Source organism: Chelonia mydas, chromosome 6, assembly GCF_015237465.2.
Source record: "Chelonia mydas isolate rCheMyd1 chromosome 6, rCheMyd1.pri.v2, whole genome shotgun sequence".
Taxonomy (NCBI): domain Eukaryota; kingdom Metazoa; phylum Chordata; order Testudines; family Cheloniidae; genus Chelonia; species Chelonia mydas.
Window position 1 is genome coordinate 94,000,830 of NC_051246.2, and position 20,469 is coordinate 94,021,298.

The following is a 20,469-nucleotide window of genomic DNA, read 5'->3' on the forward strand; positions in this document are numbered from 1 at the left end:
GTATCCTGCCTAAATTCCAGATTGGGAAATTAAATTCTTCCTCCAAAACTCTTGTTGTTTTACTGGTATGAGGCATTCTTAATTTCCTTTCCTAAACTGTTGTATAACAGTGCTGTGCCCTGTTAAACAGTTGTTTGTGGACTGGAATGCAGCTGCTCTGTTTCAGTGGTGCAGGCAATAAACCTCACAACCAATAGAGGGAGCACAAGCATAAACCACTTTTGTGTGTGTATGTCCTATGTAATTGTTGGCTATTGCTTTGGACAGTTAGTGTGGTATGTTCTGGGTTTGGTGTGAGGATTTTCTTCAAATATATATTTAGGAATTTGGTAAATGTTTCTCAATATAATTTTTAGAATTATTAAACTTGGCCCACATTTTGGCTTATTCTGTGTCTTTTAACTTGATTTTTTTTTCTGCCTAAGCCTCTAAGAATGAAAGGGACACTGTCTCCCAGGTTTCAGATATAATCTCACCTTAAAAATGCCTTATCTATCTTAAAATATTCCTAGAATTTGGAAAAGACTTGCCCTACATCATGGAGGCTATAAGTGTCTTAATGTGGGTTCTACCCTGAAAAGTGACTTGGTAGATATGGCTTTGTGAAGTTCCATGTTTTTTGTGCCTCAGTGATTCCAGATCAGAACAATTAATTTTTTTTCTGTTTTAATTGACAGAGATGGGATCTGAGAGTCAAGCTGGGTTCTTTCCTTCTCATGCATCATCACAATAATATATTTCTGCAGGTCAAATTAGGTCCTCAGTGACTTCTCTGAAGTCCCATTGCCTTCCACTGGTTAGCACAGATGTATCTGATGATGATGGACAGGAAGGAATAGTCCCTAGCTCACTGTCTCAGCTGTGCTGGCTCTGAAGAGCTAGCAGAAGTAAAAGCAGTCAGAATGTATTTTTGTCACACAAGTCAACAGATGTAACCCAAGGGCCGGGTCTGTTGAGTAAGATACCATTTTTATTTAGGTTTCAGAGTAGCAGCCGTGCTAGTCTGTATCTGCAAAAAGAAAAGGAGTACTTGTGGCACCTTAGAGACTAACAAATTTATTTGAGCATAAGCTTTTGTGAGCTACAGCTCACTTCATCGGATTTCATCACTTTCCAGAGTGGAACCACATGTTTAAATCCATTTATGGCACAAACTCATCTCTGGTGTAACTCAATCTACTTCATCCTGTATTACACAGGAGATGATCATCTGGCCCCTGAGTGATAAGGAAATGTGACCTAAACAGTCATTTTGCGAACCTGGATTTCGTATACACTTGAGACTCATTCTTATGGGATCTATTCTGTTGGGCCATGTGAGTTAGAAATCCCTTCATTCAGATACTTGAGCAGGTTGTGTTTAAGTGCTGTATTTTTAAAATGTAACGTTGGTTTTCAAGACCATTCTTATTGGAAGCCACATGTCTGCTGGGGGTATTTTAAAAGGAAGGAAGGCTGACACGTTGGTGTGTGGAGGGGAAAGAGGTGTGTTGTGAAATGGAACTAGCCACGTGAAGGTTTTGCTCAGGTTATAGGCAAAGTCCTTGAGCATTTCTTCATTCTTGGAGATAGCATTTTGAACTGGTGCTTTAAAAATGTCTGAAATGCTTGGGGTCTGTATTCCCAGTAACACAGATTCTTCTTCTGAAAGTGTCGCTATGGGTGCTCCACTGTAGGAGTGCTTGCGTCCCTGTGCTGCTGATCGGAGTACTTTGGTAGCAGTGTCCATAAGGCCCACACATGTGCTGCCTCCCCTCGTGCCCCACAACGAGGCTAGTCAGCATGCGCGGGCTAACCCCCCTCAGTTCCTTCTCAACTGCCCCGGCTAGAGACAAAGCTATTCGCACTCCGTTAGGGACCATTATTTTGATCTATAGTTAGTTAGCCTCCTAGTTCTTAGTTGTAGTTCTAGTTGCAGTTTTTCCCTTTTCTTACCTTTTCTCCCTAAAAAAAGACTTTTTCCCTATTTTTTTTCCTTCTCGCTGGGGACCCTTCCCATATGGGGCATGCCCTCTTCACTAGGCTTCAAGAGTGCCTCTCCTGCGACAGGGATTACCTCTTTGCAAATGAGCATTCCCAATGCCTTCGCTACTTTGGGGAAGGCCACATTCAACAAAAGTATGGTCTCTGCCAGCAACTCAGGCACCGGTCTTGTAAGGACAGAGAGCTCAGACTTCCCCACAGCCCTCCACATATAAAGGCTGTGGGTCGAAGAAATAAGCCACTGACTCCTCTCACACTTTGTCGAAAGAGAGCAGGAGTGAGCCTCAACATAGCCACAAACACTCTCCAGCATGTTTGATATCCTTGGTACTGTCAGCACCGAGACTTTCTCCGACGGGTACCCATGGCTCATGGAAATCCCTCAGTGGCAGGTACCATTGACAAGCCCACGGATCTGATGGGCATGGGCACAGAGTCAACAGCACTAAGGGACAAGGACAGGAGTAGGCACTCCTCTAAAAAGATATTGCCAGTATGCGATCCTACATCGGTACCATCATTGATGCCTCATTCGGCATAAGAGCGACCGATACGGACAAGATCTCTGCCCTCCCACAGTACTGCCAACGGCATCAAGTCGGTCGGTACCACCAAAATTCTGACACTCTAGGGACCTCTGTGTATTGGATTTACTGGAGATTCCTCTTCTTGGTGCCAGAACCTCTGCACCGCGTCTTCGACTGGCACGGGAGTCTTTGCCGCTGCCCTGTCGTTCTCCCCCACTCTCCAGTGAGAGTTTGGATAGTGATCTTGTGAAGCTGACATCACAGTACTCTTCCCAGACTCCTTATGGTGCCCAATAGCAACAGAGTCCTCGAGCATGCCCTCAGATGGCCTCACCACCACCATCTTGGTATGGTGACCCATGGGTACCACCACCCAGCCCAGTGGCCATACTGGGATCTTTGGGCTGCACCATGCCTCTCAAGCTTCTAGCTCCACCTGAGAACCTTCAAGGCACACCCCTTTGGCCACGGCTTCCTGAGTTTTGGAACCTCCAGAAAAAATCCATGTAAGAACACAAGGGTGCTGTTGAGGAAGAAATGATGCCCAAGGACCATATCCTCCTCCTTCTTCCTGGATGAGGCCATCATGCATCCCCTGCCACCTCCGGCAGATGACTTTTTTGCCTCTTCCAGCAGCTGGTGAAGAGAGTGGTGGACACACTCCAAATACCACGAGAGGAAGTCCAGGACACCCATCATTGTCTCCTTGACATACTCCACTCATCCTCTTTCTCAAAGATCCCCCTACCCATTAGCAAGGACCATCTGGCAGACGCCATTGTCGGTGGCACCTACCTACAAGCGGGCAGACCAAAAAGATTGTCCCAGCATGAGAGACTCCGTTCCTCTTCTCCCACCCTCCACCCAACTCTATCATGTTGCACGCTATTAATTCCCATGGCCATCAACACCAGTTGAGGTCCACTCACAAGGTAACCTCTCCATTTCACATTAATCAATCGATTCACCTTCCAACCGTTTACCCCAAGCCTTACCGAGACAACAGAGAGGCTATACTACACACACTAGACTTCAGGAAAGCCCTAGCTTTTTACCTGGACAGGATGAAGGGTTTCAGGAAGTCCCCTAGGCTTTTCCAGTCCATTGTGGAAAAATCCAAGGGCTCAGCAATATCAGCCCAAAGGCTCTCCCAAGTGGGTCTCAAACTACATTAGACAATGTTACCAAGTTTGCAGTATAACCCCTCCAGATACTATTCGTACACACTCAACAAGGTCAATCTCCTCATCCATTGCCTTCTTCAAGAATGTCCCTATCTCAGAGATCTGTAGAGCAGCAACATGGATGTCAGTCCACACTCTCGCAGAACGTTATGTGATCACTGGGGACTCCGCCTCCTATGCTGTCTTCGGCTCCACGGTACTGTCATCTGTAACTGACCTGATTCCCAAGTCCCAGCTCTCCAGTGGGAATACAGCTCAGGAGTCACCTACAGTGGAACACCCGTAGGGACACAACTCGAAGAAGAAGTTACTCATCTTGTGCAGTAACGATGGTTCTTCGAGATGTGTGTCCCTATGGGTGCTCCATAGTCCATCCTCCTCCCCTCTACTTCGAAGTTCTTGTCAGTGACTCTGTGGCAGAGAAGGAACTGAGGTGGGTTAGCCCATGCACGCTGACTAACCACATGGTGGGGCACAAGGGGAGACAGCGTATGTGCAGGCCTAACGGACACTGTTACTGAAGTTCTCCGATCAGCAGGTCAGGGATGCAAGCACTCCTGCAGTGGAGCACCCATAGGGACACACATCTCGAAGAACCAATGTTACTGCACAAGATGAGTAACTTCTTCATCATGTGAGTGCACTTTTACCGCTTAGGTGGTGTTTGCTATCTGAGAAGTATTTAAATGTGCATCCCTTTTGGACAGCTTATTACTGTTTATTTGCAGCTTGAAATGACTTTCCACTAGAAACTCTGCTGATTCAGGCAAACTGGTAATGGTTTCGTGTAGTGGATGCATCGAAATGGGAAACAGATTGAAACCACTGAATTCATGTCACCTGTGGCTTAAACACAACTTTTCACAGAGTATGGACTCCTCTTCCTCGCCCCTCTTCCCCCTCCCCCCCCCCCCCCCAGCTTTCAGTATGATCTCTCCAGGACAAGGAAGGGGACATAAACAGCGAGACAAGAGATTATAGTAGGGGAGGCAGCAAGAGGAGGCACAGGTGGAGGTGGAGAAGAAAAGAAAGCAGGAAAGAATGGAGAGAATAAGACAGCAAGTGAGAGAGAATAAAGCAGCCCTCAAATGTTAGCTTTGTGTGACTGATTTCAAGAGTATGCCTATTACTGTCTTGCTAGGAGGTATCTGAAGGGCGCTGTGGAGGAACAGGGGAGAATTGTTCCTTTAGCTGCTAAGTGTAAAATTAAAGCTGGCAGGGCCCCAATGCAGAGGGCTGGGAAGCTAATCACTCCTAATAACATATTGACTTTCATAGATCCCTGGCCATATGTCAGCAGCTTTGCATCAGTGCCTGGTTTCTCTCTGTCTCTCCACTGCCAAGCTCACAGTAACGTGGCTCCTGGCTTTGGGGTGGCTGATAAATGTAGCTTATCTTTTTGTCTTTGCAAATATGTCTCCCTAATCTGGCACCCCTGCTGGGCATAGTGAGCTCCCCCAGCCACTGCAATCAGAACTCCATCAGGGCATCCAGGATGTCTCTGCACACTGCTGTGTGTTGGCGTGAGCACCATATCTGGGCAGAAACTTGCAGTGAAAGGTGCTGGACTGAGATTCCCAGAGCCTGAAGCCCTCTGGTTATTTCCAGGACTGGGTCAGCATTGGGCAGATTTCCCCTATCTTCTGCCCATCAGTAATGCCTCTACTCTAACCATTAGAGACCCACTTTCAGGGTTGAGGGCATAGTTCAGTCTCCAGGGCCCATTCAGTCCTTGGCGTCACTGCTGAGCGTCCCAGCAGGTGGGACAAATTAGTGCCTCTTAAGAGGGGTTTTTGTGTGTGTGCTGTGGGTATCTGTCTTCTAGGATCTAGGTGTCATGACTAGGGCTTGGTGGTCCAACCTCGTGGTTGGAGCAGGAGTCAAAAGTTAGGTGTCAGCAAACTGAGGCAAGGGTCAGAGTCTGAGACCAGGGACAGTGATCAGGAAAAAGGTAGGAAGGCTAGAACCAGGAACAGATCAGGAGAGCAGGGCTCAGGAGTCGAGAAAGAAGGACTGAATGAAAGAAATGAATCCACCACTAAGATGGACTGTAACTTGTATCCACTGAGTATTTGCCTTGGATTGTTGCTGCCTAGAGGGTCAAAGAAGCAATTGTTTGTTTCATATGGAAAGAGCTATTGGGACTGTGTGTGAGAGGGAGAATATGTGATTGAGTTCTTGGCAATACTAGTGCTTGTGGTTGAGAAAGAGCTAAACACACCTTTCTCTCCACTCACACCCCTACATGATACTTACTGGCATCGTTGCTGCCCAAGTTCCAGGCCAGCTGGCTCCCTGGCCTTCTCCCACATGCAGCTGAGAGCTGGGCACCTGAGTGCTGCCTGCATGGTACGTGCAGGTTTATTTCTTTTACAAAATGTTTCTAAATTTGGTGCAGTATTGACAGCCCTGAGGAATGAAGTGCTCAGGTATGGCGAGGTAATAGCTCTACAAGCTTCTCTCACAAATACAACTCCTGCCAATCTGCCCTAACCTTAACCTAGAGGGGCCACTCTTAGGAGTGAGATAGAGTCCAGTCTGCATGGACCATTCAGACCTTAATCATTACTGAGGGCCATATTTTGTGTTGTGTTTGTGTAATGTGGCCACCTGACCACTAGGAACTGTTCTGAGACCCATCCACTAATTTGACAAAGTCCACCAAGGTGCCAGTGGCTAGGTACAACTTTTGAGAACAAGGGATTGCTTTGGAATGTAAACTTGTAGCAGAGAGGTGAAAGGTCAGTAAGTCATCACCAGTCCGCTAATCCTTCCTTCCTTCCTTTCTGCGGGCTGCTCTCTGTGGTGGAGGAAGAAGGGGTGTTTGCTAGGATTCATACACAGCCTGCATATCAGATTGCAACAATCATTCTCTTTAATTCAGAAGTGCAGCCTATGGGGACTACAGGTTCCACAGTGCAATACTCCATCTTCATCTGAGCAGCCAAGGCACTTGGATATAGATGTAACCCTTCTGCCAGGTGGAGCCAGCAGCAACGAAGGCTGGGTTCAGTATCTAGGGGTTCCTTTCCATCGATACAACACAAAACCGGCTTGAGCCCCCACCCAGTAACCTGGGAAAATGACACACCATCCCTGGGCACCTCTCAGAGGCAATACTTTCCCACTCACAAGCACAGAGTGTGAGTGTAGAAAAGAAACTTTTAATAAATGAGGAAAGTAACTGGGCATTAATTTGGGAAAACATTGCAACCAGGGTTCATAAACAAACCATGAGCAAAAGACCCACCCCCAAGTAAGTTGGAGAGTGTCCTTTTCCCCTCAGGTTCTTAAGTCTAGCAACCCAAAAGTCTTTTACGTGCCTGACCCTTCTCTGCACCCTACTCACAGTTGCTGTCCTTGGTCAGTGCAGACCCAGAGTTCAGAGGTGCATCTGCAGAGTTCACTTCCCACCCTGCGTGGGGGGGGGGGCACGCAGGGTGGGAAGTGAACTCTGCAGATGCTTGAGTACTCTGCAGATGCTTGAGTACTCTGCTGCTTGAGTACTCGCTCACCACCCCTCTTTGCGCGGCTCTGCTATGGCCCACTCCACCAGCTGCCTGCTCACTACGCCACTCCGCCAGCTGCCTGCTCACCGTGCCTCTCTGCCAATTGCCCTGCTGGCCGCATGCTGGCCGCATGCTGCGCCTCTCCACCTCACCAGCCACTCATTCACCAGCTGACTGTCAGTCAACTAGTGCTGCCACCTGCCTCTCTTCTGTGACCTCTGTACATCAGTCTCTTAGTAATTTTCAGCTCTTTGGAGGCTGGGCAGAAACACAGCCCCATCTCAAGTAATTTCAGCTCTCAGTGATTTTTAGCTCTTAGCAGGCAGGGCATAAACCCACTCTTACCATAGCATGGTTTCAGCTCTGATTGAGCACTTAAAATAACAAAGAGGCTCCTCATGAAGCCTATTTAGCTCTTTCTTTGAACAGTGGGGAGGAACAGGTTTAATGAGTCCAGGGACGACCCTTTAGGGAGAGCCCACACCTCCTGGCTGGGACACCTGGTCCCACCCCTCTTACTTTCACAGGGCTCTAGCATTCAAGCCCCTGGCTTAACAAGGCTCTGTCAGTTGAGAGTGACCCCCTTATTTGGGACAGGTTAAGCACAGTCCTGCTTTCCTGTATTCCTACAATAATTACAACATTGGTAACAGTATTTCACTACCCTTGCATTCAGTACTAAGGTGATTTGTAACCCAACACTAGCCAAAGTTGATTACTTTGAGACTGCTCTATCTGCTGCATATCTAAGCAGGGCAGGAGCAAACTGTATGTACATAGGTTTCAGAGTAGCAGCCGTGTTAGTCTGTATTCGCAAAAAGAAAAGGAGGACTAGTGGCACCTTAGAGACTAACCAATTTATTTGAGCATAAGCTTTCGTGAGCTACAGCTACAGCTCACTTCATCGGCTGCATTTACATAAACACACCCAAAGTCTCTCCCCCTCTCAGCTAGCTGTCAGGGAAGCATTTATTCAGATCCTGCTTACATAGATATAGCATTATACACTAAAACTTGTAGTGGTCACTGGTCACACCTCTGAGTTAAAGGCGAAGATTGGCACATGTCATTTGGTAAAGATTAATGGGAAGTATTTATGCCATTTGCCACTCTTCAAACTCATACGTTTTAACTGGGGGACTTTGTCAAATGGCCATTCTGTACTCATGTGATGTTTACAGAGCTAACACTAACCCTAGTGAATGTTGGATGACTGTGTCATAAGCACATCCTGAGGATCCCTATGGGACTCTAGCACTCAATCCAAGCGCAAGTCTGCTGAGTTATTTTAATTTTTAATGAAAGGTGGTCTGGTGAATGAGCCTGGATTGATAGCCCTGAAAGCCCCCCCCCCCCCCCACCTCTCCTCATAATAGGAATGGCATGGGCAGTTGCAGGGTAAACTTCTCCCCTTGCACATATCTCATCTCTAGTTTGCTTCAGCCCTGGCCTGGAGGAGAGGGAGGGGTGTTTGTATGCTGAGAGGTGATTTCCTACTTTTGTTGGCCCACCCCCTGCACCCGTTATCAATTCTTAATGCTTTAAATATTAGAGGTGAGCTACAGCCACCACACTTGAATCAGAGTTTGGGACTGAAGTTAGACCCCTTCTGCAACCCCTATCTTCCAAATCCATTTGCCTTTAGGTTCTGGTTCAGCCTATGATACAGAAATCCTCATCATGAAATTCAGGTGTGGGGTTAGGCCTAGTTTTTTGTACTGTCTCCAGCAATTCTGGGAGCTGTTCTGGTCCCTCTCTAATAGATATAATAATTAAAAAAATAATTAAAATCTCGACTTCTTTGTTTTACCTGTAGTGCTAGGGGTGCAGGCAATCTATAGAACAGGGAGTGGAGGAGCTGAATTACGCAGGCAGACCCTCTGCAGGAAAGGGGCTTCTCTCTGGATCTCTGCTCTTCCGAGCATTACTGTTGCTTCTCCGCTTTTTCTTTGAGCTCTGGAAGAAGACAAAGTAGTAGCTTATAACAGGTGCAAAATGGCTTCTGCATATCTAATAAATAGCACTGTGAATAGGGAGGGAACAGATTTGCAGCTCTTGTTAGATACACTCCAAATGCTTAATTTGTGCCAGGGCTGAGCCCAAGCGCCTCTGGGCTTGCTGCATCAGTTATGAATGTAAAAAAATTGCTTGAGCCCTGGCACCTCTTTCATTACAAATTAAGTACTGTGTACCCCCCCCAACCCAACTCCCCACAGGCACTAGTGCAAACAACTGTTTTATGCAGGGCACATCTGAGCTGAAGGCCTCAAAAGGCCATTTCATGCTTGACTGCACTTTCTAATACAATCCACAGTGAGGCGGGTGGGGGAGAGAGTGAGTGAGTGTGTGTGTGTGTGTACACACATAGCCTGTGAATATATGTATAATATACAGTACATTTGGTTCCAGCTTGCAGCTGCAGGTGGCAAATTAGGGATGCAGAAGTGAAGGGGAAAGTGATTGACTGGATTTTGATAAGCGAAGCGCAGCTCCCCAATCTGAAAAAGGTGCTTCCATTTTCCTCTGTGTCCCCTAGCCAAGAGCAGATGTATTTCTCTGGGTGATGTATGTCACTAATGGCTGGCACGCAGAGGGTGTATGGCTGTGCAGGTGGGGGCAGGTGTCATGTGGACTGGTGTATGAGAGTGGGTGGGAAGTGCAGATGAGGAGAATGGTTAGTTATTTGTATGTTACTTGGATGTTACTTGGTGATCCCATTATTGCTTTGATGTGGAGAGAATTTAATGGTGCTAACAAAAGTCAGAGATTCTGGTGTATTAGTCTCTCCATGCCATACCAGTAGTATGATCTGCTAGTGAACCCACAAACAAGTACTGATTCCCCACCATGCCTCCCAACCATCCACATGCCCACTCTTCACCATATCTGCTCCACCCACATACTTTTATATCTACTGCACTTACTCCACCCCATTCACACACCCATTTCTACATTACAGCTGTCTCCCCACCACAAATCCAGCCATGTGCCATCTCCTGCAACTAGGCACATGTGCATATACACCTTCTTCCTCTCACACATACATCCGCTGTCTCCTATAGCCACATACCTGCTCGCCTTCCACACCTACCCTCTCACCCACTTCCCCAACTTGGAGAGAAACTGATGTTAGCTCTAGTTCCTGCCAACAGCAGGGTCTGGATTCTGTTAACAAAAAAAGAATAGTTCCATTATAAGAGTGACTTCGTAGATTGAACTTGAAAGAGACAGCAAGGGAGTGAGGGAAAGATAAATTGAGAGCATCTTCAGGGCAGTGGAACAGAATCCTTAAACAATGAAAGGGCTGCAATAGCCACTACAAATCCCACCCATTTCTAATTGGAATACAAGAGAGCATACTATTAGGGAAATATAGCTGTTTGTCCAGGGCTTTGAGCAGCTCTTGGATAGCTGTGGGCAGGAAGGAGTGCATATTGCTTCTTCCCAAAAATGGTGTGGCCTGCATATTTTGGAGCTGGAGAGGCAATAAGGACTGGCTCTTTCAGGCTTATCACGCCTGTGTCTAAAAATTCAGCTCATGTAAGGACCCAGAAGTTCTGCTGGGAACTACCAGGGAAGGGGATGAAATTAAAAGAGAGAACATAGTCTCTGAATATCATGGAAGAACTGCTTCAGTGAGATCTCATAAGCTTGTGGAATAGTTGCCCCAAAGTGGTGGAAGTCCCATCACTGGGGACAACAAAAACTAAGTTGAACAAAAAAATGTGTATTAGAGAGCAATCGTGTCTTGATCCCAGTGAGGAGGACTGGGTAGGCCCTATGCAATGCTTTTCAGGATTACTCAAAATGTCTAGGGTGAATCACTGCCACCTGCGTACAGTCAGAGGGAGCCCACTATGGGAAACTTCCTCATCCACTGGTTGCTGTCCACACAGACACCTGCTCCACAGACTTCTCTCTTTCCCTCTGCAGGATAGCAGTTTACACACCCCACTTGTTACATTTGAATGCCCAGTTCCCTATCTTAAGGACAGCCGCAGTATACACTGATCCACTGGCTCAGTGGAAACAGTGCCACAGTTCACTGGTTTCACCTCTGTTCAGCACTCTCCTTAGCACATGGCACTGAGGCAGGATTGTAGTAAAACCAAATTGAAGTTTATTTAAAAGAGCTTGAGATAAAGATTCAAAAATAAAAGCAAGTATAAGGGTTTGGAAACATAAGGTCACAGATAAAGGAAAAGCATAAAGGCAATATATAGCCTCTACTTATTAACAAGTTTCTTTCCTGTCTGATAAGGTGTTTCTCACTCAATGGTTTGTTTTTACAGCACTTGTCCAGTTCTGAAAACTGGGATCTATCTTTCATGAGACACCCCTGCTGTCAGAATCCCTCCTCTGTAATGGATGTCTCCTTGTCCACTTTCTCCTTCCCTTAGACAGTTAGAGGTTATTGTCCTTTGACCCAGCGGGCCCCTAGTGAGAGACTTTTATTTGGGTTTTTTTGTCTTTGTAAATGCTGAAACCAACGTCTGGCCCAGACTGTACATGCAAACTAGCACAGCGCACAGATGTCCATTTCCTCATGTTGCTTAGGTCAGCTCTCAGACATTCCTCCCACCCACCCCCCACAGGAATAGGTTTTGCTCCCAACTGATTTGGAACATTATATCCTACATGTTACATAACTCTAAAATTGTTTCCCATAGAAACATTTTGCAGAACCCATGACAATTAGCTAGTTCTTAGCTTTTGGCAGAGACCACACATGACCCCTTTTGGTGAAAGAGTAAGATGGTTGGACACAGAGGTAATACTCATGCCCGGGCCTGCCTGTGTCACACCATAGGAAGTCTTTTCAAACTCTGGATTCTCTTACATGATTCTATGATTAATATCCCACATGTAGTGATTGCTATAACTCAGTGTTATCTCCAAGAGAAAGGGGACACTAATTCATGTATTGTGTGTATGGAATTTATAAAATTTACTAATCCAGGGACCCCTTATGTATATTCAGAGACTGAAACAATAATTATAAATCTGTACAGGTTGCCAGAGTTTTAGCATGAGACTTCAATTCCACCCCTTTAGAGATGTACATCAGTCTCCTCAGGCAAAAAACTTGTGGAAATAGAGAATATTAAGTACTTATTTTTATAACTCCTTTCCTCCCCTCACACCTCTATTTTCTGTAACGTCCTTGAAGAAGATGGAAAAATGTAATTTCTTTCCTGACTCTGATTTTCCTTTTCCGTTTTCCTGGTATTCTTCCTACTTCTATCCCAGGGGTCTCAAACACGCGGCCCGCATGCAGCCCCGGGGTTATTTTCCACGGCCCGCCAGCTCCCCGCGGCCTCCCAGCCTTTACCTAGAGCGGCTCTGGCTGGCCCGGCGCGTACCGGGAAGGCACAGGGGTCTGTGTGTTGCCCTGGCTGCTCCTCCAGGTACCTCCCCTGAAGCTTCCATTGGCCACGGTTCCCCATTCCCAGCCAATGGGAGCTGCGGGGGACGGTGCCTGGAGGCATGGCCAGGGCAACACAGACCCCTGTGCGCGCCCCCCACAAGGTTCCAGCCGCTTTCTGGAGCAGCGCAGGGGCAGGGCAGGGCAGGCAGGCGGGGAGCCTGCCCTACCCCCGGTGCGTGCCGGGCTGGAGCCCGCCCAATGACCCCTTGCTGCACCCCAACCCCCTGCCCTGAGCCCCTTGCTGCACCCTGACCCCCTGCCCTGAGCCCCCTGCAGCCCTCCTGCACCCCCTGGGGCAGGGAAGGGGTGGAGTTGGGGTGGGGATTTCGGGGAAGGGGTTGGAATGGGGGCAGGGAAGGGATGGGAAGAGGTGGGGAAGGGGCGGGGCCTCATGGAAGGGGTGGAGTGGGGTCAGTGGAGGGGGTTCGTGATGTGGCCCTCAGGCCAATGTAGTAGTCCTCATGTGGCCCTCGTGGTCATTTAAGTTTGAGACCCCTGCTCTATCCTATGCCATTTCCTGTGTTTCTAGTGATACTTACACCTGACATGGGTCTTGGTTTGTTTCTTTCCTTGTTTTGCATCACAGCACCATTGATCATATCAGCATGTCTCCAGGAACGTTAGCCAACTTGTACCAGTAAGGGAAAAAATAATAGAGGAAGAGAAGTCAGAGATAGAAAAGACTTATTCAGAAACCTGCACCGTGCCAGTACATATTTGTCCCCTCCAATGTCCCCTCCAATACCCCCTCCATTAAAACAAATGAGTTTTACACACATCCCAAGGAGAACAGACTCATAAGCTCATAGGATCACATGCAAAATAGAGTCAGAGAAGACCTGATAGTCCATCCCTGGCTAATATTTCCTGTAGTCTATTCTGCAGGGCTTTACCCAACTTAGTTTTTAGTATCCCCAAGCAATCGGAGTTCAACCACTTTTCTTGGAAGACTGTTCCACACACTAACTTATCCTAAGGTAAATTTTTCTTGCTATCTAGCCTCAATTTTTCCTTTGCTCAGCTTCACCCTTTTCTAGTTATACTTCCTTGATCTATTCTAAACAATGCCTCTCCCTCTCAGGATTTTTGTAGGTCCTAGATGAAAGATGACACGCGTGGGTTTTATTCTTTATTTCTAACAATGGGTTTTTTAAAAAAAAGTGAGGCTTGACATATTTTCTGTGTGTTTCTTGTCCTTGTAAAATTCCTGGTACCCATTTTTGGGCCACAAACATCCCTCTGGATGATAGTCAGCTAGACCTTTAGGCTGACTGGCAGCTCACTGAACAGCTGTGTTGATTGTGACAATTGGGCTATTTCAGAATGTTTTGTCCTCTGGGTAATGGAGCTTCTGCAAGGTTGAAGGAGCCATTGCCCGTCATCCCTGGTTGAGAAAGGGCTTGTGCCAGCCTGTGTACAATTTATGAATGTATGTGATTGCTGAAGTGATACCCTCTCAGGCTCTATCGTTTTTCTAAATGCTGGGCCTGTCCTGTGTGTGGGCAGGATATCTTCAAGCAGGCTGATGACCAGCTGTTCATTTTAAAGACATAAAGGAAGGCCGTATGAAAATTACTGGGCAAAGCTTATATTTAAGAAATATCACTATATGGGTTTAAAAATTGTACAGTTGTATCACAGTCTGTGATTCCTTGCAAAATTGTTGCTTGGAAAATAGTCTCTATCTGACCAAATGCCTTACCAAATAAGTGGCATTCCTTAAAATATTTGATCTGTGATCTCCAAAGTAAAACCACGTGCTGCAGGAAGGGGTTTTGGTGAATCAATAGGGACGGTCTAAACTAGTGACCCTGGACAGTGCTAGGGCAAGCTGGGCTGCCAGAGAAGAAGCTGTCTTTTAGAAGATAATAAAATTAAGGTCCTGGCAACAAGTGTTCATTAAAGATCTCATGGCCCTTTTCACAAGAGGAGGTGCTATCCTGGGAGTCCTGGGAAATTCTAGTGTGGACAACAGTATTCTGCTTCCTTACATTGTAATTTTAACTGGATACAATATCTTCTGCTTCCTGCTCTAACCTGTTGTGTAATATTGCTGGGTGATGCCACTGTTGTGTGAGGCCACTGCGTTTATACCCCAGAAGTGGCTGCATTTCAGTGGTGGGTGAAGTGATTGCTATATAAACAGTGTGTAAGTGACCATAGAAGCATTACGTAGCTCTCGTGGTTAATCATTGTTTCTTTTCTTCTCTGCAGAGGCTTCCATCCTGAGTTACGATGGCAGCATGTACATGAAGATCATCATGCCCATGGTCATGCACACAGAGGCAGAAGATGTGTCTTTCCGCTTCATGTCCCAGCGTGCCTATGGGCTCTTAATGGCCACCACTTCACGGGATTCTGCCGACACCCTTCGCCTGGAGCTAGATGGAGGGCGTGTCAAACTCATGGTCAATTTAGGTATCCTACAGAGATTCCCCCTTCCACTTTTAGTTTGGGCTTGTGATTAGTGTTTTCTTTATCATTTTTCTTTTTTTCTGTTGGTTTGATCGGATATGATTGATTTCTAAAGTAGCTGCTGAGACCCTTTTAATGATGTTATCTGCGGAGAGAGAAATTCTCTCTGACAGTTTCTGCATGGACCTTTGATGTCAACTCTTGGTCATGGATAGTGGTGGTTTTTAAGTCTTTATGTTTTTAAGTTTCCTTTCTTGGTCTGGAACTGGTTAGCTTTGTGTAAAACATGCTACTTGGTCCATCTTTTGATCAATCATATACTCATTAATTCAGCCTCTTTTCCACCACTCAAAACAGTCAGAGCAGGTCATGGGAGGGAAGCCAAACAGACATGGAGGGAAGGGGTAGGTGCTGTGAATCCCAGGCTCTCAAGAGACTAGCCTTGGTTTAATGGTTTGAATGCTGAACCTTCTCAGGACCCAAACCCTTATAAAAAATACTGTCGTGTTCTGAAGTAATGGCCCCCCATGCTCAAGTAACTCTAATGTAGGTTGTAGCCTTTAAGACTCTTACTATTGAATGGCTTAGTATGGGTTTTTTTTAAACTCAAAGGCATCAATAATAACCACTTTGGGTGCTCCCCCTATCTTTATGTTCTGTGTAAGGTGGGTCAATTTACCAGTCCAAAAATTGGTCAATTGATCAGTCAAATTATGTCAAAATGATCAAATATTTTAAAGCACTCATAAATATTAGAACCATGAGAACAATAACAAAAAGAGTAAGACTTTATGATTTTGATAGTGTACGCCTTAGATACTTATTCCTAATTACAAAAAATTACTTAACTGAGTTATTTTAACTCTGAAAAATGTGAAACACAATTACATGAAGTTTTCTAAAAATGCAAGAATAGCAACCTGATGCAATCAAAAAGGTAGGCTGCCACCTGCATCAGGACATTCTTGCTGCAATATTTGACCATAGTCAAATAGGCGTTCAAAGTTGACCAAACAACTGACATTGTTTGAGTCAGTTGACCAGTTTGCCAAGCCTACTTCTGTCTCCTCAAAGTTATTCATTCCCAGACAGAACCTGAGTGGGAACAAATTTGATAATAAAAATGATGGTTGTGGGGGAGTTTCCTTCATAACAAACACAGACTCTCTTATTAACCTGAGCTGAGCAACTGGGGTCTGTAGATCAACAAAACGATCCACTCTAATTATTTAGGGATATTTGGTTGAGGATGTGTCCAACCCCCCTCATTCCCTCACCATTGTAGGCTGGCAGTGTGGATGGTCCCCTGATTTTTGACTTCCCATGTCTGAAAATTTTGAAGAGACAAAGTGCCTGTGTGAGGGGGTGGGGAGAAGAAGGGATAAGAGAGATTGGGTAGGTTTGGTTGTTTGGTATTTTTGGAGTTGAACATAAACACAAAGTCAAATACTCTTCTCACTTATACTGCTGCTATCTGCTTGACTACATGTGGTTGCCTCAGTATAACTGAGAGGAGAATCTGAGCTAGAACTGCAGAGCTGTGATACTTATTGGAAATGGTAAGCCTCCCCTAATATTTAGGGTATCTAACAGGAACTAAGTGTGTGCTCCATGATGAGCTTGGGCTAGCTTTTGAAATTCCAAACCCCATTGTGACATCTCCCAAATACTATAAGCTATCAATAGGAAACTCACTCCTGAGTCCTGGCTGGGCCATAATGTGAAGAAGAGACATGGCAATGACTTTGCACAGTGCAGTGACAGTGTCGCACATCGGATTATATATTGATGTGATTCGGTCATTGAATCATGTCACAGCTAGACATAGGTGGTATTATCTAGATCATGCCGCACCAGACCCAAATGAGCTGTAACTTGAATGATGCTTCTAGGGACTGCTCCACCTTGGTCCTCATCTGGACTTTCAGCTGTTGGAGGTCAACAAGGAACAATGTAACATGTTGCCCTGCAGTGATGCCTCTAGGGCTGACCCAGGAGGGGGCATTAACTGGTTTCCAAAAGAACTGCTTCTAGCCTCCTTTGGCTCTGGAAGAGAAAGTCAGCCCTTTCTTTTACTGTTGGGTTTGGAGGGTGAAAAGGGGATGATATGTTAGAACAAGCCCTATCTTTAAAAATGAGAAATGAAAATAGTTGCCATCCCATGAGGATCTGGAAGCTTTAAGTGTTCCCTTAGATGGAAAAAATACTGCACTGTTACATAGCTTCCGTTGCCTGGAATTTACATGCTGTACTCAGCTGAACTGGAGTAGTGTAAAGCATCATTGAGTGTCCAGCCAGCATGGCAGCAGAGGCAGTACTAAATTGCACTGGTCCATGAGGAAATAGATCATCTCCAGTCGCCACAATGACTTCTCAAGTGGCATCCATCTCTGCCTGTGTCAGTTCTAAGTGAAGTGGAGAATTCCTTATGCTTACCATGTCCCCTTTGGGGATCAGTTCCAAAGAATTATTGTTCTGTAGTCCAACATATAAAGAGAATCTTTCAAACAACTCCAGCATGTGTGTGGATTAGTGTGTTTGCAGCTGCTTGTTTTTCCCATCCAATGTTATTTGTCCTAATAATCTACCACCCTGAGAATTTGTCCCTTCTCGCGGTCCCTTTTCTGAAACTCTTTCTGATAATTAGAGAGTGAAAAAGTTTGTCTTTCTGAGAATCAAAGTGCTGTGAGGCCAAATCTCATATTTTAAGAGGGAGAGCGTGTTATGTTGTTCGAGCAGGGGTTGGGAACCTGGGACACCTGGGTTCTATTCTGAATTTTGCCACGGTCTCACTGTAATCCGGAGCAAGTCCCTTTACCTTCCAGTGCTTCACTTTATCCCTCTGCTAAAGGTGCTAAAGCTACTTTACCTCATAGGGAAGCAGTGTGGCTTCAATAGTGGATGCTTGCAAAGCACTTGGAGATCCTCTCACACAAGACACTTCAGCATGTAAAGTGTTGTCCTTACTGAGCTCTACCCCCTTTTTCTGCTGAGCAGGGTGCCACCTGATAGGTATTGAGACACCCTCAACTTCCATGGAAGTCAGTGAGGGAAGAGGGCACTCCAGTACTGGCAAGGCAGGAAACATTTTCTGCCCATTTAACCTCCCCTTCCTCACTTTAAAGGGTTCTACTTTATATCATAGTGGCTTTCCCTTTGGCGAGGAGAGCAGAAAACGTTTTCTTCCAATGCCTGCCAATAGCGCTTGTTTCATCAGCTGTGGTAAATTGTTACAGACCTTCTGGGGACCATTAGACCACCTGGGCCAGATGCTAAACATCTGGCTTTTAATGCCCTACCACCTAAAGAATATGACTGAAAATGCTTTCTGAGCATTTTACCAGAGTTTTGACCAAGAACTTCATATTACAATATACACTACCTACTGTCCTTGGCTAAGGGACTGGTACGTGGGGAAACCCTGGTGAACCAAAACTCTGTTACTGAAGGTCAGTTATGCTGGAGACACAGTGACTGAATCATTATTTTTGCCGAGCTCCCAAGCTTCGCAGACATGGAGCTTTGGCCCTGCAGAGCTGTGAAGGTCTGTACTCCAAAAAAATGACCAATGCTGCAGCTGGGGAGAGCCTGTGCAGCTCTGCTCCCCCAGTGATTTGAGCCACAGAACCATAATTTCCATGATTTGGAATGCTGAACCAAGTTATCCCTAGGTGTCTGAACCCTCCCACCGCCCCCCCCGCCCCGAATTGCAAAGGTTTCCCACAAGACCTTAAATCAGGACTTCTCTGTTTTCCAAAGGGCTTAGATTATGTTGTTATTGAAGGAAGAGATCAAATCTCAGACCTTGGGGAGTGGGGGGAAGCTTTGCAGTGCCAAGAAGCCCAGCCATCAACTCCCAGTTGTTTAGTTGGAGTTCTTGTCAACTATTTGAGGAGACAGGTTACATCCAAGTGAAATCCAAGACCTTCTGACTCAACACTGCCAAAATGCGCTTTTCAGGGACAGACAGCCGCCAACTCCAAATAAGGGAGAGCTCAGGTCTGACCAGTCATACGTCCAAATCCACAAATGGGCTAGTAAGCGCCAGATCTGTATCAGCACAGACTGTTTTGAGTGGTGTATTATCTAGTTGTGCTTTTTTTCTAAGTTATTTAAAGCTATTACTAAGAACTGTCCTTTTTTTCTCATTCAATTCCATTTGGGTTCTGTTATGGTTTGAGTATTTTTCTGTGCTGTTATTTTTCCCCCCTGTGTATTTGAGTTGTAAAGCTTCTCACACCCCATCAGCCATGGTAAATCAAAAGATGGTATTCAACCCTTCAAAGGCCTGAAGCCTGCGGCCCGCACAGCAAACAGCCCTGAGAACAGAGTGTACAGAGCAGCCTGCAGGGGCTGGCATATCCCCCTCACCACTGCAGCATTCATTGCTTAAAAACTAAACCAGGAATGCTTACTCCAATGCAGACTTGGGTGGGAGGGGGAAGGAAAGAGCCTTGACTATTAATTCTGTTCATTTAAAGGGGATGAGGAGCTGTTTCAGACCATCCCAGCCAGGGACCTGGGGCAGTGTGTTCTTTGTGTTAGCACATTTCACAACATATTGAATGTTTGCTGTGTGAAGGTTAGAACCCAAATGTGGTGGATCTCACAACTGAGTTGAGAAAGGGAAGGGGGAGAGAGAGAAAGAGAGAGAGAAATACAGTGAGGGGTGCCCTGGAATAGGCCTTGCTACTTCAAAGACATGCTGAGTGTGAGACAAATGGCATACCAGCTGGGAACAGCAACTTTCTTCTTCTGCCCTCCTCTTGGTTGGCTTGTGCTGCCCTTGAGCTATGTTTCAGAGCATTTAGCTTCTGTCTTCTCCTCTCCCATGCACTCCCTCAAGATACTGGTGACCAGAATAAAGCCTCCGCTGCAGCATAGCACATATGAAGCTCCTCTGACTCATGACTTCTTCCTATCCTGAGCTGAGCTCTGGCCTTGAGGGGAGCAACGATGTCTCGGGCTTTCCAAACCAGTAATTTCTGCTTTGCCCCGAGAGGTGTGTGGCTCAGTGGCTGTGGGTCAGAGTCCTCCAGCACTGCTGAGGCCGTATGCTCCCTTCCAGAGAGAATGACTTGTCACTCATACGCGTCACTCTCTGTTACAAATGTGTGCGTATCATACACAAAACACATGCATGCACAGAACACCACAGGCACCCACTCTCGTTGACACTGCTTTACACACACAGTACACACAACATCTTTTCATACATTTCATTTACACATAATTTTGCACTCAGTTTCCACATGCCCTGCAGAAAACAGTCTTGTACCCTACCCAGCCAGACACAGCTGCTGCACTTTGACACTGCCCTCCCCGGCACCAGCCTCAGACCCTGCCACTAATGAGGCACTTTTTCATTCACACCCAACATATGCACAACACATCTTGGCTTGTTAGGTTCTTTGTTTTGTTTT

General features: G+C 46.1%; 1 protein-coding gene across 29 annotated transcripts in view; it reads left to right on the forward strand.

Moving 5' to 3' along the window:
- The window catches only part of NRXN3 (neurexin 3), a 1,375,103-nt gene that overhangs the window by 504,950 nt on the left and 849,684 nt on the right, over window positions 1-20,469 (forward strand). For all 29 annotated transcript variants that reach the window (XR_006291425.1, XR_006291426.1, XR_006291424.1 and 26 more), the window contains one exon: window positions 14,846-15,049. Coding sequence is in view for 22 of the 29 variants with exons in the window: in XM_043548139.1 (XP_043404074.1) it covers window positions 14,846-15,049 (204 nt within the window). In the remaining 7 variants the exon portion in view is untranslated. The remainder of the gene's footprint in view (window positions 1-14,845; window positions 15,050-20,469) is intronic.